We start from the raw sequence: 15,970 nt of genomic DNA, 5'->3' as shown, positions 1-15,970 counted from the left end.
TTCTTCTCTCTTCGCCGTGGCAATGCACACGCGCTGGCCGTCCATTTCCGAGATGGACGGCTGGCGATGAGTTTTTCAAACAGACGCATATTCGTAAATATGAATTCCATAAGACCTAAACCCTTGCTCTTTCGATCGAGCAAAACTTCCTGCGATCCATGCTTCTCTCTTTTGCCTGTTTTTTCTTTGCAAGTTTTGTAGACGTCTGGCTGCGCAGGCCCGGAGAATCTGGAGAAGCTTGTTGCAATTGGGAAAGGCCTGCTGAAACTTAGAAAGCGGTGAAAACTGGAGGACACATTCCTGGGGATGAAACAAACCAGAGAGGATTGCTGGCTGGTTGTCACAGAACAGGAAGAACTAGACAAGATTGGATTAGTAAAACAGGAGAAAAAACAACTTAACAGTTTTTCTATCTTTAACGAAGTAATGTAGCATTGCTCGATTGATAGTATGCCTTCACAAGCACAGCAAAGACAATGGTTAGCACTAGAAAATAGTTTCCAACATAGTAGAACTGAGCGGACAAGTTGGCGTTCAGGACTTCCTGCAGAAACGAGAAAAGGAAACTGGTCAGGCACAGAAACAAATCGAAACGTACCACGAACGCCTGGAGAGAGGATTGGACAAGCAGAGCTGCCACAGCATTGAGGCTGAACAAGAAAATAAAGTGGCCGTGAGAGAGAAACCGAGCGCATTGGACGTAGAGGATGCAAAGAAGGAACTTGTTCAGAGCAACACACAAGATGTATGCTGCGTGCACGATCCACAAGGACTTGGAGCGGGACAGTACAACGCACAGCAGCCATGTCAGTCCAGATCCTCCGGCGTAGAGCAGACCACCAGCCTTTGACGTGTAGCGAGAAGCTGGAACAGCGATGAGAGCTGCAACACAAGACGCCCCTTGCGTTGCAGCAATGACATGGCCGTTGTAGATGGACGTTGGATCGACAGCATCGAACAGATTCGTGCCGTAATTCTCGATCATCGCCGTGCCGCCTAGCTGAAAAGCCCACCTACAAAAAACGATGCGTGGTTAAGTCATCTAAGAACATCTTAAACCCACCAGAGAGACAGTAGTTGTAGACTTCGATTGCTCCAGGTAGCTTTCACCAATTCCACGAAGTTCTAAGACCAAACGTCGTTGTAAGTGGGGAAGCCGAAGGCCGTCTACGATATGCCATACCTGACAGGAAGAAGTAGGAGTTTCCCAGTCCAGTTCCAAGTCTCCCAAGCTAGATACATCGATCCAGTGTCGCATTTCCACCGGAAGAAAAACGCATGCTACCAACGCAAGTGCAACCTAGCACAGATGCAAATCGTCAGCACAATCTTCCGAGAACATTTCTATCCATGGATACCATGCACGTTGAAATGTACAGTAGAACGATCAAGTTAACCCCCTCCGAAACGAGGAGCTGACCTGAGAAAAGGAAAGGAAATATAACCAGTCAGTTCCTAGAGATCCCACTGACCGGACCTACTTAGCTCAGCAGCAATGAAAAAAGAAAATGTGGATGAGGCCTGAGTGAAACTAGTCTGTAGTTCCCAAAAGAAACTAAGAACTTTTCTCAAAATTGTGCGCACGTACCAGCGACTGATACATGTTCTCCTTGACGAGAACAAAAAGGTAGGAAGAAAAAACGAGATCGCTGGCGACTCCCAACGCATACGTAGCCTAGAAAGAAAAACAAGGAAACACATCAGAACTAAAACTCAAAATTCTCTGAGGTTGTCACAAACCTGCATAAGCTGCATTGAGAGCAATGATCTTCCGAAAAGAAGGATAAAAAACGTCGACAAACGACCTAAAGTACCTGGAAGAACCGAGCACTGTGAATCATCAAAACGAAACACTCACTCACGTACCAATCAAAATGACCGAGCGATACTTGAGATAAGTACACGCAGGCGCGGCTAGAAGCGTAAAGACCAGCGTAGAGTACACCGACACTGGAAAAATCTCGGTGGTGACCTGCGAGTGTGGCTCAATCCTCGTGAGCGATCGAATTCCCAGAGCCACACTCTAGCTGATTAAGCTAATTCTTACCACATTATTGCTGAATCCCTTCACCTTGGTGAGAAATGGCACCAGGTATGGCTCCGACGGCGTGAACTGGAGACAAAACGCGTAGACGCACATCAATGCCACAGCGCTGCCGCGCAAGCCGCCATCGCTTCCCCCGCGCTCCTCCTCCATCACAGGAGGAAGGAGCCCTAAAATCACGAGGGTTTTAGGGCCTTTACACATGGTCCGCATTGTATGGCTGTGATTTGTTCTCACGTGCCACGCGTCAGGCCAGGATGGCACTAGCCAGTTCCTTATGAACCTCTCCACTTGGGAAGGCATGAAGCATGCCTTGCGAGGTAAAAAACAAAGGCACAATTGGCCACCCTTGCCGCGGGTATAAAATCCAGCGGGCTAGGAGGCAAAATGTAGGCTCTCGGACTCTTCCTAGTCGATCGACCGATCACTCGCTCTTTTTGGAGAAGCAAAGATGAGGAGCTCCAAGCTGGTCTTTGCTCTCTTGAGCATTGCTCTGGTGATGCGGTTCTCGGGTAAGCTGCCCCTTCGATCGGATTGCTCCTCGATGGAGAAGAGAAAGAACTGTGCTGATCGTGTGTGAATTCCAGAGGCATTGTCTAACTTGGATCAAGCTCCAGTGGCCTCGTACGAGCCAGAGCAAGTAGCCCCCGCTGCGTCCTTCGGCTATGATTCCATCCGCGAGAGAGCCCAAGTGCCGACCGCCGCCTTCTACCGCGAGGCGCAAGCTCCCACCGCCTCCAAGAACTTTGGAATGGAGAAGTGGGAGGCAGCGGCGCAAGCTCCCACAGCCTCCAGGATATTTGGAATGGAGAACTGGGAGGCGGCGGCGCAAGTCCCTGTGGCGATGGAGAGGGAGTCCCAGGCACCAACCTCCTCCTTTGGCATGAACAGAGGCCGGATGAACATCGAGGAGATCTCGCAAGCTCCCACCGCGTCGCTCAAGCCGGCCACCGTCTCCCTCGCCAATCTCGATCGCGAGCTCGACACCATGATGGGGATGACCCGCGAGGAGCGCAGGAACTTCATCGCCGCCCAAGCTCCGGTCGCATCCCGCGGGATCAACCACATCCCCAGGGAGAGCATCACTCCCACCGCGTCCTTCGAGAACATGTACTTCGATCGATCGCAGGCCCCCGCCGCGAGCGTGGGAATGGATCACCACCCCGATCAGCTCGCCCCGACCGCGTCGCTCAAGATGGATCGCCGATTGAGCGAGGACCTCCTCGCCCAGGTGCCGGTCTCCTCCCTCCATCTCGATCAAATCTCCCCAGTGGCCGCGTACCATGAGCAGCAGATCTCGCCCAGCGCCTCCTTCGAGGCCCAGGCGCCCACCACCTCCTACACCATGGGAGAAGAAAAGGTCAACGGCGGCGCCGCCACGCCGGTCAGCGCATATCACAACCGTCGCCTGCTCCAAGCAACGGATGGTACGTACTAGATTCGCGGTCAGCCCACTCTCTTATAACCTAGTCTTCGTCGTCGTCTTCCTTCTTAGTCCACGCTCATTGACTAGCTACTAGAGCCTTGGTGTAAATTGGAATAAAAGCAGTGTGCTCCACGCCTCCGACGTGCTCGCACGGACCCTACGTGGAGTGTGCCACCGGAGGCCGGTTAAGCTGCGTGTGTAGCTGGGTAGCAAGGTGCCAGCCCAACGTAAACAATTGTTACTTTCACACCAACGATGAGATCTTCACCTCGTGTGGGTTTTGATCGCATCCGACGGTGTATAAATAAGTTATATTCCCCCCTTAGTTAAACACATATACCATGTAACATTCGCAGAATAATTTAATCAAAACAAGGAGTGGTTTTCCTTTAAGCTATTTTTCCCCTTGGTTAACCATCAGCCAAATAGCTGGGGTTTTAGAGTTCTTGCGATTTCCAGGAGGGCGGCCATGGAGGCCAGCCCAGCGATCACGCCAATGTAGGCTCTTCTCCACGCTCTCTCCGGTGAGAAGATGTCTAATCCCTCGAAGACGTTGGCGATCGACAGGGCGATAACGGTGTAGCCCACGGTTCGGTGGTACAGGCTCCACAGCCAGCGGAGCTTGTGATCCTTCTTGGCGCGGAGGAAGAACGCGATCGCTTGGAGTGATCCCAAGGTGAAGACGGTGATGCCGATCCTGCGGTGAGTGGTGTACTCGATCCCCGTAGATTTGGCTCCCAGGCTCAGGCCGATGCCATAGCCGGCGGTGCCCAGCAAGAACCCTAGCCCCTGGCAGCATTCGTGGGCATAGAACCAGGCCGGATCGAATCGCCGGAGGTATCGCGCCGCGATCGCTCCCAGCGGCAAAAGGAATCCCCACGAGGAGGCGCAGAGCAATCCGTGTGTGATCTTAAGCGCCAGGCTTGGAGCCTTGCCAAGGACGCCAGTTCCATTGGCGAGATCGAGCGTCCCTCGCCCTCGCAGTTCGCTCGATCGGGTGACACTGTGCGGCAGCGGTGAATCGCCGTTGACTCCTGTTCCTCGCGTCCAGATGTGGAAGATCCTGGAGGAATTGGAGCGGAACTTGATCCTGGCGGAGAACTGGATGCTCGCTCCAGAGATTTTGATCCAGTTTGTTCTCGCGAGCTGGAGATCCGGGGTGGAATTGGAGGCGGAGGGATGAAGCGAGCGGTACGTGTAGGTCTCGCTGGTGATGCTGTAGAGATGGAGGTGAGCTCCAGTGGCGTTTCCAAAGGCGATGAGAGCGCTGCTGCCGATCATGTTGTCCCCGGTTGGATTGTAGCCCCATCCAGCCCAGCCCGGGGACTCACCCGAGAACGCCAGATCCAAGCTCTGGTTTTGGGCGAAGAAATTCCACGCCAGGAACGCACCCTGCGCTCCCAAGGCCACGCAGTGCTCGAATTCTCGGAGCAAACCATCGGTGGAGCACCGATCTTCCTGCCGCGGGGAAGACATTTCGGATTTTGCTCCATGGCAGAATAAAGCGATCGCGATGAGATCAAGCAGTGGCCAGTGGCGGCGGCGGCATTTGTATGCCATGGAAGAACAAGTCCATTACCTAGAAAAGTGTTGACTTTTAGTTTAAAAGAATTTGCCGGGAGGGGGTATATTCTCGGTGCCGGAGAATATACTTTTGTTTGAATAACAGCCGTTGGATTGCACGGACGGATAGGAGTCCCCCAAGTTGCAATGGTACTCCCGGGGAAAGTGGTGGCTTTCATTCGAGACACCAGTTTCCAGGTATCGTCCTGTATCATTTTGTGGAATCGTGCCGGCAACTAGCAAAGTTTCTGGGAGGACATGATCTCGCCGCAACAGCCTTGGGAGATTTTGATATCACTTCCATGCCTTTTAAGTGAAAAGCCAAGTGAAAATTGGAGTGGCTGTCCTCTTTTTGTTATTTCGATTTGCCCGAGTTTCAGGAGAGATTGCGTGAGATGATAATGCTGGGCGCTTGTGTGATTGACACCACATCAACGTTGAGCCTTTAAATGCGGAGATTTCAAAGGTACTGGGGCCCTAAAACTGGCTGGCCAATGCAGACAACGCGGTTGGCGAGATCCTGTTCGATGAGTAGAACGGAAGCCCTCCAAAAGCTGGAGCCCTAATCTTCAGAGGTGGTACATTCGCAAATGGGCTATCTATCTCTAAAAGCGTGAAAGCGTCACTGGTCCAATGGCTATGGAGTAACAGTTTTCTCTAGCCAGTGGACAAACAAACCACCAGAAAAAATGAAAAGTAAAAGAGAGAAGTGGGGACTTTTTATCCTCTCTGGATGCGTTCCACGCCAGATGCCACGTGGACGCCCAGCGATGGCCCAAGCTTTTCCAGCCACGGGAATGTACTCATAAGTTGTGCCGTGGAAAACAAGACAAATCCGATGCCGCCACGTCATATTGCCGGCTGGCCCGGGCAACATTGCCGCCACGTCATCTTCGAAAGAAATCCCAGCACTGGGCATTTGCTGCATTGCCCGATTTCCTCGCCATTAATTTCCATGATGCGAGTTTGTGCCACCGATCGACCGAGACGAGACGATACGATCTTCGCAAGAAACCGAGAGTGATCACCGGTGAGAAAATTCCAGCAAACGAGGAGTATCTTCTCCTTTTTCTAGTTGTTTCCTACTGCCGCAAAGCGTGCACACATAAACTTTTGTTTGTGGACGTGTGTACTTCCAAACGAACTTTGATGAATGGAAAACTCCAAAACCACAAAAAACGAGAGAAGAGAAAGCGTAGACTCGGCTCGGCTCCGCCAAACGAAACGGGCGTGTGCCTGTAAATGTGATTGGTCCATGGAAGATGCAAGGGATATCCCACTTGTTCTCTGGAGAAAAAGAGAAAATTTTGTTTTGGGTGGTGCGGTGGCGGTGGGAAAATCCGTTAGAAGAATTAGGCTATGATACATGGTTTCGTGTTGTCATGAAGCATGCTAGTTTTGGCCCTGACACTGATTCTCTTGGTTTGAATTATAGGGAGAGTGAAAGCAAAGCCCTAGCCGCCGGGGGGATATTCCTATATATACCACCAGTCATATGCTACTAGGTAGTCCACTTAGTTTTCTTCCTGTGTCTTTCACCCAAGAGCGTGAGCGATCAATGCAGTAGTAGCGCCCATCACAGTTCCCAGTCTATTGGATTGGATTCCCTTTGCGCGATTGGATCGATTCTGGGATCCCCTCTGGCCTGGCGCTCCTCTATCTTCCTCTGTTTTTTAACCGATTGAAATCCAATCCAGTCGCGCCGCGCGCCCGGATCGTCTGATCGATCCAGCTAGCGAGGGAGGAGAAAAAGAAAAGGAGGCAAGAATGAGAGGTCCCGTGATGGTCGATTCGGTGATCCAGCTGCCCCAAATGGAGAAGAGCAGCGCGGAGGACGATCAGCACCCCCACCGCTTCAGAAAGGGGGAATTCCCGCCGCCGATGCCATCGCTGGCGCGCACGAGCTACAACCATCTGCCGCTCCAGGTGCCGTGGACGCTCCTCTCGGCCAATCGCAGCAACAATCGCGTGGTGCTCCACGAGATCAAGGCGGCGCACGGCGCGCAGCTCATGCTCTTCCAGCCCATCCGCAGCCAGGGGAGGCTCGTCCTCCAAATGCTCCGCCACGATTCGGACGACGAATTGGGCGGCGAGACCGATCAGGAGCTAGAGGAGGCCGAGACTGAGGAGGAGCCATCGCCGCCGCTGGAATCCAGCCCCAGCGGCGACTCCTCCGCCACCACCACTTTCCTGTCCACCACCGCCAGCACCGGCAGCACCATCGACATGGATTCCGAGTTGGATTGATAAAAATCAATCACCGATTTCTCGGCGATCTTTAGCCAGGCTCTAGCGGAAGTTTGTCTCTCTTGCGTTTTTTCTTTTTTCCTTTCCTCGTTCTTTACTTCGAATTTCTGTTTCCGTGTTTTTCCTCTGGTTATATGTATGCGTTCTTCCAGCCATGATATAGCCGAGATGACGACAATGACGAACAAAGATTGGTCTCAAAACTTTAATATAGTTTCATTGAATCTTCTCCAAGGAATTGTTATCTCTTTTCGGATTATCCCTTGTATGGAAGATCTGATACAAGGAGTAGAATAGTATAGCAACAATGTGTGAAATTCTATAGCCCACAAAAAAGAAAAGAAATATATAGAAGTATAGAGAATTATAGGCGCAGCAAAGATCGTCGGGCAGTACTAGTGCGAAGGGTTTGGGTGTACGCGAGCACTTCAAATGATTGAATGAATGTAACCACGATATACTATTTATCGATCTATCTATATGCTATTTATAGTCTTGCGGTGATACAATGCGATTGAAAAACTTAAAGTCACGCAGTTTCCGTGTTTTTCATCGTCAAAAACTTGGATCTTTCTTGCAAAAACCAGGGCTCTAGAAAAGGTGTGGAGTTGATTTCCCGTTATCCTCAACTGCATTGTAAAATGTGGGCTGCGTTCGCCTCAAGACCGATTCCGCGTAGCATGGAGGACTTACATACAAATGGTCGATTTCAACAACGTGTGGTGCCCAGGTAATCGACTCGCGTGGAAATGCGCTGGGGCGAGAGGCGGGGTCCCGTTGTCTCTTTCGGCACCAAAGATCTTCGCCCACACACAAAAATGATCATAGAGTAGAAACCAAAGATGAAGTGCAAGTTGATCTGGAGGAGAGAGAGAGAGATAGAGAGAGGGGAGAAAAAGAGAGCAGAGATTTAAGAGACGGTGAAGTGACAATCCGAATGGGTACGAGTTGTCCCTTTTGCTAGTGCTCCCTGGGGCGATATGGTGGCAGCAAACGAATCAGAGCTTTTAGGGCAAAGTGTCCATGACGTGGCAGATATTTAAAGGCCACGTCCGACTAACCCCTAGAACACTTGGCAGCTGCTGGGGCTGCCACGTGTCAAGAGGAGGCTCGCTCTCGTAGATGTTGGACATTAGCACGTGCGCGGCGGCGGCGGCGGCGGCGCCACCGAGCGGTACCAGCGACTCAAACGCCCGCCGCCCCACCGTGACGTTCCGCCACTTCGCGCACGCGTTGAGCAGGATCATCCACGTCACGGCGCTGGGCTGGAATGGCATCGCCGCCACCATCGCCGCCGCCTCCTCGAGCTCGTTCGCCCTGCCCAGCATGTCGATCATCGCGTGGTAGTGCCCGATCTCCGGAGAGATCCTGCTAAACACTCCATCATGGTTTCCCCCGCCAGTCGCGATCGCTCCAAAGATCTGGCGAGCCTTGCCCACCAGCCCCGCGTGGCTGCACGCCGCCAGGAGCGACGTGAGCGTCACCGTGTCGGCGTGCCCGCCCTCGCGCGACATGCTCCGCAAGCTCCGGAACACCATGTCGGTGTCCCCCTGTCGGCCGTAGCCAGCCAGGAGCGTGTTCCACGTCACCAGACCGGCGGCGGGCATAGAGTCAAACACCCGGCGCGCGTCGCTCATGCCGCCACACCTGCCGTACACGTCCACCAGGCAATTCGCGAGGACCTCGTCGTGTTCTTCGCGAAAGCCGCGCCGGAGAAGCGCCGAGTGGATCCTCCGGCATTGCGCGAGCGAGGCCAGATTGCCGCAGGCCTTGAGCGCGGCGGCGTAGGTCCTGGAATCCGGGCGGCACGAGCAGCGATCCGCGGCGGCGAGCTCCATCCGCGCGAGGGATTCGAGCGCCAGGGATTCCTCGCCGGTGTCCGCGTAGCTGAGGATGAGCGCGTTCCACGCGACGGTGTCCGGAAGCTCGATCGCGGCGAAAGCGCGCCCTGAGTCGAGCGCGCTGCCACACTTCGCGTACATGTCCACGAGGCTGCTCGCCGCGAACTTGTCCAGATCGAGCAACCGCGAGGCGATCAGTCGAGCATGGATCGCCATGCCGGTTTCGAGAGACCGAGCTTTGATCGCGAGCTTGCCGAGCTGCCGGGGCTCCTCCCTCGCCGCCATGCCGGTACACGCCTTGATCGCCGCCACGAAAGTTGGCGTGCCTGGCTCCACGTCTCCCGGGAGTTTGGAGAAGAGATCCAGCGCTCTCTCCTCCTCGCCGTTCTCGGCGTATCCCAGTAGCAAGGCCGTGGTTGACACCACGTCGTGACGAGCTTGGAAGGCATCGAACTGGCGGCGCGCGAGATCCATGCAGCCAGACTTCGCGTACATGTCGACCAAGCCGCTCACCACGAACAAGTTGGCGGAGAGGTCGCAGGCGCGGGAGCTTGCGGCGAGCAGGTGGAGCGCCATGGCTGTCTCCAGCGACTTTAGCTTGAGTATCTTCCCACTGCGATCATCGAGTTCCCGGCCCTGTTCTTCGTCGGCTAGAGCAGCACAAGCCTTGAAAGCGGCGACGAAAGTCCTCGAGTTCGCGAGAGTCTTGGTTTGCAGCATCCTGGAGAACAAATCAAGCGCCAGCTTCGCGCGACCATTCTCGACGCAGCCAAGCAGCATGGCGTTCCAGGAGACGACGCTGTGGTTCGGCATGGCGTCGAAGATCCTCCGAGCGTCGTCCAAGCTCCCACACTTTGCAAACATGTTGACGAGCGTGGTGGCGACGAGGATGTCTGTGTCGAAACCGGCCATGGCGGCTCGAGAGTACACCACCATGCCAATCTCCAAGCACCGAAGCTTGAGAGACTTCCCTTCCACCCTGTGGCTGTGCTCGCTGGCCGCCATAGCCGCGCAAGCTTTGAGCGCCGCCATGAAAGTCAGTGCGCTTGGCTCGCATCTCCTCCCCGCTAGCATCTTTTCAAAGAGCTCCAGCGCCACTCTTGGCTCGCCATTGTCGACGTATCCCAGCACCAGGGAGTTCCAAGAGACCACACTGCGAGTTTGCATCTTGTCGAACACCTCGCGAGCATCGGCCAAGCTTCCACACTTTGCGTACATGTTGACAAGGCTGTTTGATACGTAAGTGGTCGAGCTCCAGCCTTTGTTGATCGCCTCGACATGGAGATTTTTTCCACTTCTCAAGTCCCTCGCATTGGAGCATTCCCTGAGTGCTACTAGGAAACTGGAGATGGATTTTCCTGCCACTGTTGTTTTCTTTTCTCGTGACTGTGGAAGCTCGCTGGGTTTCGAGTTTGTCGATGGCGCCACAGCTAAATCCATGGCTGGGACCGCGAAGATTGGAGCATTGCGAGAAGAAGTTCGGAGTTTTACCTCGTTCCACTGTGCAAGAGCCCTACGACGCTTCAAAATCCTGTTTTGGCGAAGATAAGTTCCTTATCACAAACAAATGGATGGAAAATGGTATCACTTTACATTGGTGTTCTTTGTTTTACATCTTGGAGCTAATGATCTTTGAAACTACAGCCGGGTCGGCCAGCGTACTTGTGTCGCCCTGCGGCAAAAACGAACGAAAACTCATATGATCTACCTCAATGCATTGTTTACATACCAGGTCAGTTCTGTTCGAGGCGATTTTACGAAGAATGTTTCGCATGACTTTCCCACTTCGCGTCTTGGGGAGTCCCGGAACGAAATGTAGCACGTCCGGAACAGCAAATCCTCCAATCTACAGAGCAACGGAAGGACAAAATCGAAACTTTCATCAGAGTAGACTAAAAAGTATACCTCTTTTCTGGCTAGAACTTTCAAGGCCTTGATCAGCTCCCCTCTGTCTGTATGCCCGTCCATCTGGATGATATAGGCGTAGATTCCCTCTCCCTTCACCTGCAACAAAAGCAATCTGATAAACAATTCTCGCTCGATTGCCGTGGCATCTCACCTCGTGTGGAAATCCCACCACAGCAACTTCAGCACATCCGGGATGAGAAGCCAGAGCAGCTTCCACCTCTGAGGTACTTATTCTGTGACCACTGATAGAAATCCGAACAAAAAAAACATCACATACATATCTTAGCGAAAGCTCTCGCGTAGAATCCGATTACCTGACATTGATAACATCATCGACGCGTCCCGTGATAGTAATGTAGCCATTTTCATCACGCCGGCACCCGTCTCCGGTGTTGTAGTAACTCAGCCAGGTGCTAAAGTACGTCTCTTCGTATCTCTTGTGGTCACCGTAAATCGTCCGGGCGATTCCTGGCCAGGGATGCCGTATACACAGGTAGCCCTCGCAAGGGCCCTTCAGCTCCTTGCCTTGTTGATCCAAAACTACTGGCTGCATCAAGGAAGAACAGAAACAAGAAACTTAGTATTTTAGCTCGAAGATCACACTACTCGAAGAACTTTACCTCCACTCCAAAGAAAGGAAGAGTTGCCGATCCTGGTTTCAAAGGCCACGCACCGGGTAGAGGCGTGAGCATAACTCCGCCGGTCTCCGTTTGCCACCATGTATCTAAGATCGGACATCTTCTATCGCCAACCACGTCGAAGTACCAGTTCCAAGCTTTTGGATTGATTGGCTCTCCGGCCGTGGCTAGCAGCCGAAGGCTGGACCGCGAGAATTTCTTGACATGCTGACACGAGACGCAAAGTCAGGAATCACTAATAGGTGAGATGCAAGTGCTTTACCTCTTTATCGTACGCCTGCAAGGATCGAATGAGCGTCGGTGCGGTATAGAATGCGGTGACTTTGTACTTGTCTACTATTTCCCAGCAGCGACCCGGATGAGGCCAGGCCGGGACCTTGAATCACAGGAAAAAAAGAAAAAGGTTGAGAAAAAAGTCTAAAAGAGAAAGCAAGGACTAAATACCCCTTCGTAGACTAGAGAGGTTGTACCATTCAGCAAGGGCCCATACACGACGTATGTGTGGCCCGTTATCCATCCACAGTCGGCAGTACACCTGCGAAGAAGTTCTTAGAGGAGTTGTCGCGCTGGTGGAACCATGACGAGAAAAATCACCAGAAAATATCTTCCTTGCGCGGAGCAAAGCAGTACTTGAAAGTCGTGGAAGCGTACACCATATAGCCTCCAACAGTGTGAAGAACACCCTGGTTTTGTTTCGAGGCATTTAGAATGGTGTGAGAAAAGAAAAATCACACACTTTCTTACCTTTGGCTTTCCTGTAGAACCACTTGTGTAGAGCATAAACAATGGCTCCTCTGATTCCATCCATTCTACTTCTGCACTTGTGCTACACTCCCTCACCGCGTCCTGTTTGGATTCGAGGGAGAAGTTTTCTTAAAAAACGATGGTGGTTTTTAGTACCTGCCACCAAATGTCTCGAGCTTGCCAAGCTACATTCTTGCGCGGTACTGCAGTCTCGTTATCATAGACTACGCACGTCTCTGTAGAACAGGACGTTTCGCTTTTGTAATCGAAAGAGAAAGGATCAACGTACCAACGGAGAATCCTGATCTTTGCGAGCACAGCTGCAAAGCTTCGTCCACTATTTCCTTGAGTAGGAGCATCTTGTCTCCTCTTCGAACCGCCGAGCAAGTTAGCACTACTTGCGACTGGCAGTCAAGGATTCGGCCTGAAAGCGCCTCGGCGGAGAATCCAGCAAAGACAACCTGAAGCAGGAGAAAGCAAGCATTTTTTTGACGATCCATATGAAAAGACAAGGACAGAACAAACAAGAAGGACAACACCTGTGACTTACGGAATGAATAGCACCAATGCGAGCACAGGCGAGCATCGCCACGGGAAGTTCCAAGATCATGGGCATATAAATGCAGACCCGGTCACCTTTCTTTACTCCTCGCGAGCGCAGCAAGTTTGCAACCTGGTAGAAAAAAAAAATCATCGAGCAAGAGTGAAAAAACACAAATCTTTTCGCGAACCTGACAAACGTATCTAAGCAATTCACTGTAAGTGATGCGGGCATTGAATCTGGGATCGTTTCCCTCCCACAAAACAGCGACCTGGTTTCCTCTTCCAGAGTCAACGTGTCGATCGATGGCGTTGTAGCAAACATTCGTATAGCCTCCTCGGAACCACTGCATTTCATCAGCACTAAGGCCGCAGAGAAACGAAAAGAGAAAAGAGTCCCGCAATACCTCCACAAAGATGGGCCCTTTGCGTTTGTCGAAGTTGTAAGCACAGACGGGACGGTCAGCGTCCCATGGATTCTTCCAAAACAAACACTTCGCTTCTCCTCCCCAAAACCCGTCGGGATCTCCCAGGGATTGGGAGTAAAGTGATTCATACTACACAGATCGATCCACAGGCTTTTCAAGTTGTTCTTTGTGCCTCTCGGCAGCTTACCTGACTTCTTGACGAGACTGGAGCGTCCCGAAACAAATGCGGCGGCACGGAGACAAGATCGCTGCTATCTTCCTGCTTGGATGGAGAGGAAGAGCAGGGAGCTTGTCTCAGACTTCCACCCGACAGACCAACGTCGGGGAGGAATCCCGGCGAGAGCACCTGTAACCTGCGCAAAGCCGCGGCCTGTCTATCTTCCATTGAGACGAATGGAGCACAAAAACGAGGAATAACAAAAAAAAGACCTACCGGGGACTTTAGAAGCAAACTCCTGACTGACACTTGTGGGTCACAATTTGATTACTTCCGCCACGTATATATATAATAATGGATACGTATGTATCTCTAGATAAGTTTCATTGCATTATCGGTTTGATTCATTTAGACCAAAGAGACACAGTTCCAAGTGTACAGCTGAATTTACTTTGGTGAGGTCTTCTACAAACGAGTGTGGATGCAAGGATTGGGCCTTACATATCTAAATTCCAAAAACTGCAAGGTAAATTCCCTTGCACTCACACCATCTTTATATTGTAGCTCTAAATACTTATTATGAGATTTGCCTTTAGCATGGTATTTTGACTACATACTCTATTTTCTCATAATTCTGCAATGGATATAAAGAATTTTACATATCTCTCATTTTTCAGTTGTTATGTATTTAAATTAATTTTGTATTTATAATTTTTAAACATTTTTATAACTCATATAAACTCCCCTAAACACTTCTTAGTTTATTCTTTAATATAATGAAAAAATTATATAATTTTTTTTATATAAACACAATCATGTACATATTTTGTAAATGAAACTTATACTCTAACACTCCAAAGTATAAAAGAGTACAATTGGATTATAATCACTTACAATATAAATACTATAAAAACAAATTTATTATACAAAAAAAAGTAGTTGCATCTTAGAAAGTTTTTTGTGAAGTATAATAGAAAAATCACTATTTAAGTAAGTTTTTGGAACTCTTACTAAATTTTATTTTGACATATATCCAATGTATATATATACAATAAATATAATATAATAATATTTATTTTAAAGTGGTTTATCTTTATGCTTAAATATTTCTCCAACTTCATATAAAATTTGTTTTAAACAAAAAAAGTTCAATTCTTTAATTAAAATATAATTTATCAACTGAATTATTACTAATACTAAACAATCCAACTAGGTTTAGAGTTTAGGGTTTACTGGTTCGGCACAATCAATCACTTAACGCTCACGTTTGTTGAAAGGGCTTGAGAATTTAATGAGTATGTTCTATTTAAATTAACACCATTATAAGTCAAGTATTAAAATAAAATTTTAACTTTTTTTTTAATAAATTGTAAAATTTAACTAATTGATAAGTGGAAGAAAGAAATTTAAACATAATATAAAACTTGAAAGGTTTTTTATTTTAAATTTTTATATTTTAAAATTATATAGATTACATATTTTAAAAATTATTTTAGTATAAAAAACATTCTTTTGTAGCATGATGATAAATGATAAAATTTTGGTGGATTTTTTTAAATGTAAATTTATGGCCATACGACCAAATTTAAATTTTAAATCTATATGCATAAATAAGTATAATGTAACACATAAACCCCTAATTAATTAATATTTAATAATGATGTTATTTTTCATTGAAGTAACGGATCACCTAGTAGCCAATAACCTATGGTTAATTTGATCACTTTAACTACAATTTTAACATAGAAATCAAGATTTTTTGACATCTTTATTGAAATTTATGAATTGTAAAAGCCCTTTACACACTATACAAATAGGATTTATTATAAAATATATTAAAAATTAATATTAACTTTAAAATTATATTATTATTTTTATTTAATTTTAACTAAATTACATGTTTTGAAAGGTTTATTTTAGTTAATTATTGATTTTATTTATTTTCCTTGTAAAAATTTTATTTTTAAGTTTCTTTTGTCTTGAATATTTCAGATAAGATTAAATTTTTTTTACTTAAAATTTAATGTAAAAACTTGTTTGTTCATTTTAGTTTATATACAAAATTTGATGTATTATTGTTTATGTATAAATTTTTTATTTCTCTTCAAGTGTAATTTATATCTATAATTTTAATACAATCTAATTATAATTATTTAATAAATAAAGTATATTTTAAATTCCTATGATGATGATAAGTAAATGCAGTAAACTTCTACACATATTTTAAAGCTTTTAAAAAAAATATTTATAGTTTAACCGTGGGAGGAAAAATGATTATATTTTAAAATAAAGTTTGGTAAAAGGTCTAATTTATATTTGATTACTGATTTCTATAATAAATAATTTTTATAACTATGTAATTATGTATTTTTATGTAATTAGATTGCATGATTATAGTAATCAAGATTTCAGTCTAATTCTACTTTATAGTTTT

General features: G+C 48.3%; 4 protein-coding genes across 4 annotated transcripts; all 4 read right to left on the bottom strand.

Annotated features, from left to right (window-relative positions):
* Positions 1 to 350: 350 nt before the first annotated feature.
* On the bottom strand, positions 351 to 2,214 carry LOC112347137 (thiamine transporter 1-like). The gene is made up of 10 exons (XM_024677490.1): positions 2,048 to 2,214; positions 1,867 to 1,972; positions 1,741 to 1,814; positions 1,589 to 1,675; positions 1,482 to 1,536; positions 1,359 to 1,420; positions 1,184 to 1,300; positions 1,064 to 1,125; positions 599 to 1,013; positions 351 to 544 (listed from the first exon to the last, which is right to left on the bottom strand). The coding sequence occupies exons 1-10, from the start codon at positions 2,195 to 2,197 to the stop codon at positions 416 to 418; spliced, it is 1,257 nt and encodes a 418-aa protein (XP_024533258.1). The 5' UTR covers positions 2,198 to 2,214; the 3' UTR covers positions 351 to 415.
* A 1,664-nt stretch (positions 2,215 to 3,878) lies between these two features.
* LOC9651695 (cytochrome b561 and DOMON domain-containing protein At2g04850) lies at positions 3,879 to 5,132 on the bottom strand. The gene has a single exon (XM_002972343.2). It carries the CDS (start codon positions 5,028 to 5,030, stop codon positions 3,888 to 3,890), a length of 1,143 nt encoding a protein of 380 aa, XP_002972389.2. The 5' UTR covers positions 5,031 to 5,132; the 3' UTR covers positions 3,879 to 3,887.
* Positions 5,133 to 8,171: 3,039 nt separating this feature from the next.
* On the bottom strand, positions 8,172 to 10,652 carry LOC112347060 (pentatricopeptide repeat-containing protein At5g16860-like). The gene is made up of 2 exons (XM_024677268.1): positions 10,613 to 10,652; positions 8,172 to 10,563 (listed from the first exon to the last, which is right to left on the bottom strand). The coding sequence occupies exon 2, from the start codon at positions 10,559 to 10,561 to the stop codon at positions 8,288 to 8,290; it is 2,274 nt and encodes a 757-aa protein (XP_024533036.1). The 5' UTR covers positions 10,562 to 10,563; positions 10,613 to 10,652; the 3' UTR covers positions 8,172 to 8,287.
* Positions 10,653 to 10,691: 39 nt separating this feature from the next.
* Positions 10,692 to 13,799, bottom strand: LOC9651694 (acetyl-coenzyme A synthetase, chloroplastic/glyoxysomal). Its single transcript, XM_002972342.2, has 16 exons — positions 13,567 to 13,799; positions 13,359 to 13,508; positions 13,143 to 13,298; positions 12,962 to 13,084; positions 12,701 to 12,872; positions 12,568 to 12,647; positions 12,412 to 12,513; positions 12,262 to 12,350; positions 12,112 to 12,202; positions 11,930 to 12,043; positions 11,650 to 11,874; positions 11,344 to 11,576; positions 11,181 to 11,271; positions 11,027 to 11,125; positions 10,851 to 10,967; positions 10,692 to 10,793 (listed from the first exon to the last, which is right to left on the bottom strand). The coding sequence occupies exons 1-16, from the start codon at positions 13,762 to 13,764 to the stop codon at positions 10,731 to 10,733; spliced, it is 2,103 nt and encodes a 700-aa protein (XP_002972388.1). The 5' UTR covers positions 13,765 to 13,799; the 3' UTR covers positions 10,692 to 10,730.
* Between the last annotated feature and the right edge of the window lie 2,171 nt (positions 13,800 to 15,970).

Source organism: Selaginella moellendorffii, unplaced genomic scaffold (genome assembly GCF_000143415.4).
Source record: "Selaginella moellendorffii unplaced genomic scaffold, v1.0 SELMOscaffold_19, whole genome shotgun sequence".
NCBI classification, from domain to species: Eukaryota; Viridiplantae; Streptophyta; class Lycopodiopsida; order Selaginellales; family Selaginellaceae; genus Selaginella; species Selaginella moellendorffii.
The sequence above is the reverse complement of the archived record's forward strand: the minus strand, read 5'-3'. Positions and strand labels throughout refer to the sequence as shown.

Coding starts and splice junctions, on each gene's coding strand:
- LOC112347137 (XM_024677490.1), bottom strand. CDS start 2,197: ATGGAGGAGGAGCGCGGGGGAAGCGATGGCGGCTTGCGCGGCAGCGCT. Junction 1,676..1,740: donor TCTCAATGCAGCTTATGCAG/GTTTGTGACAAC, acceptor TTTTCTTTCTAG/GCTACGTATGCGTTGGGAGT. Junction 1,014..1,063: donor CTACAACTACTGTCTCTCTG/GTGGGTTTAAGA, acceptor CGTTTTTTGTAG/GTGGGCTTTTCAGCTAGGCG.
- LOC9651695 (XM_002972343.2), bottom strand. CDS start 5,030: ATGGCATACAAATGCCGCCGCCGCCACTGGCCACTGCTTGATCTCATC.
- LOC112347060 (XM_024677268.1), bottom strand. CDS start 10,561: ATGGATTTAGCTGTGGCGCCATCGACAAACTCGAAACCCAGCGAGCTT.
- LOC9651694 (XM_002972342.2), bottom strand. CDS start 13,764: ATGGAAGATAGACAGGCCGCGGCTTTGCGCAGGTTACAGGTGCTCTCG. Junction 13,509..13,566: donor CAGTCTCGTCAAGAAGTCAG/GTAAGCTGCCGA, acceptor CGATCTGTGTAG/TATGAATCACTTTACTCCCA. Junction 12,044..12,111: donor CCTCTCTAGTCTACGAAGGG/GTATTTAGTCCT, acceptor CTGTGATTCAAG/GTCCCGGCCTGGCCTCATCC.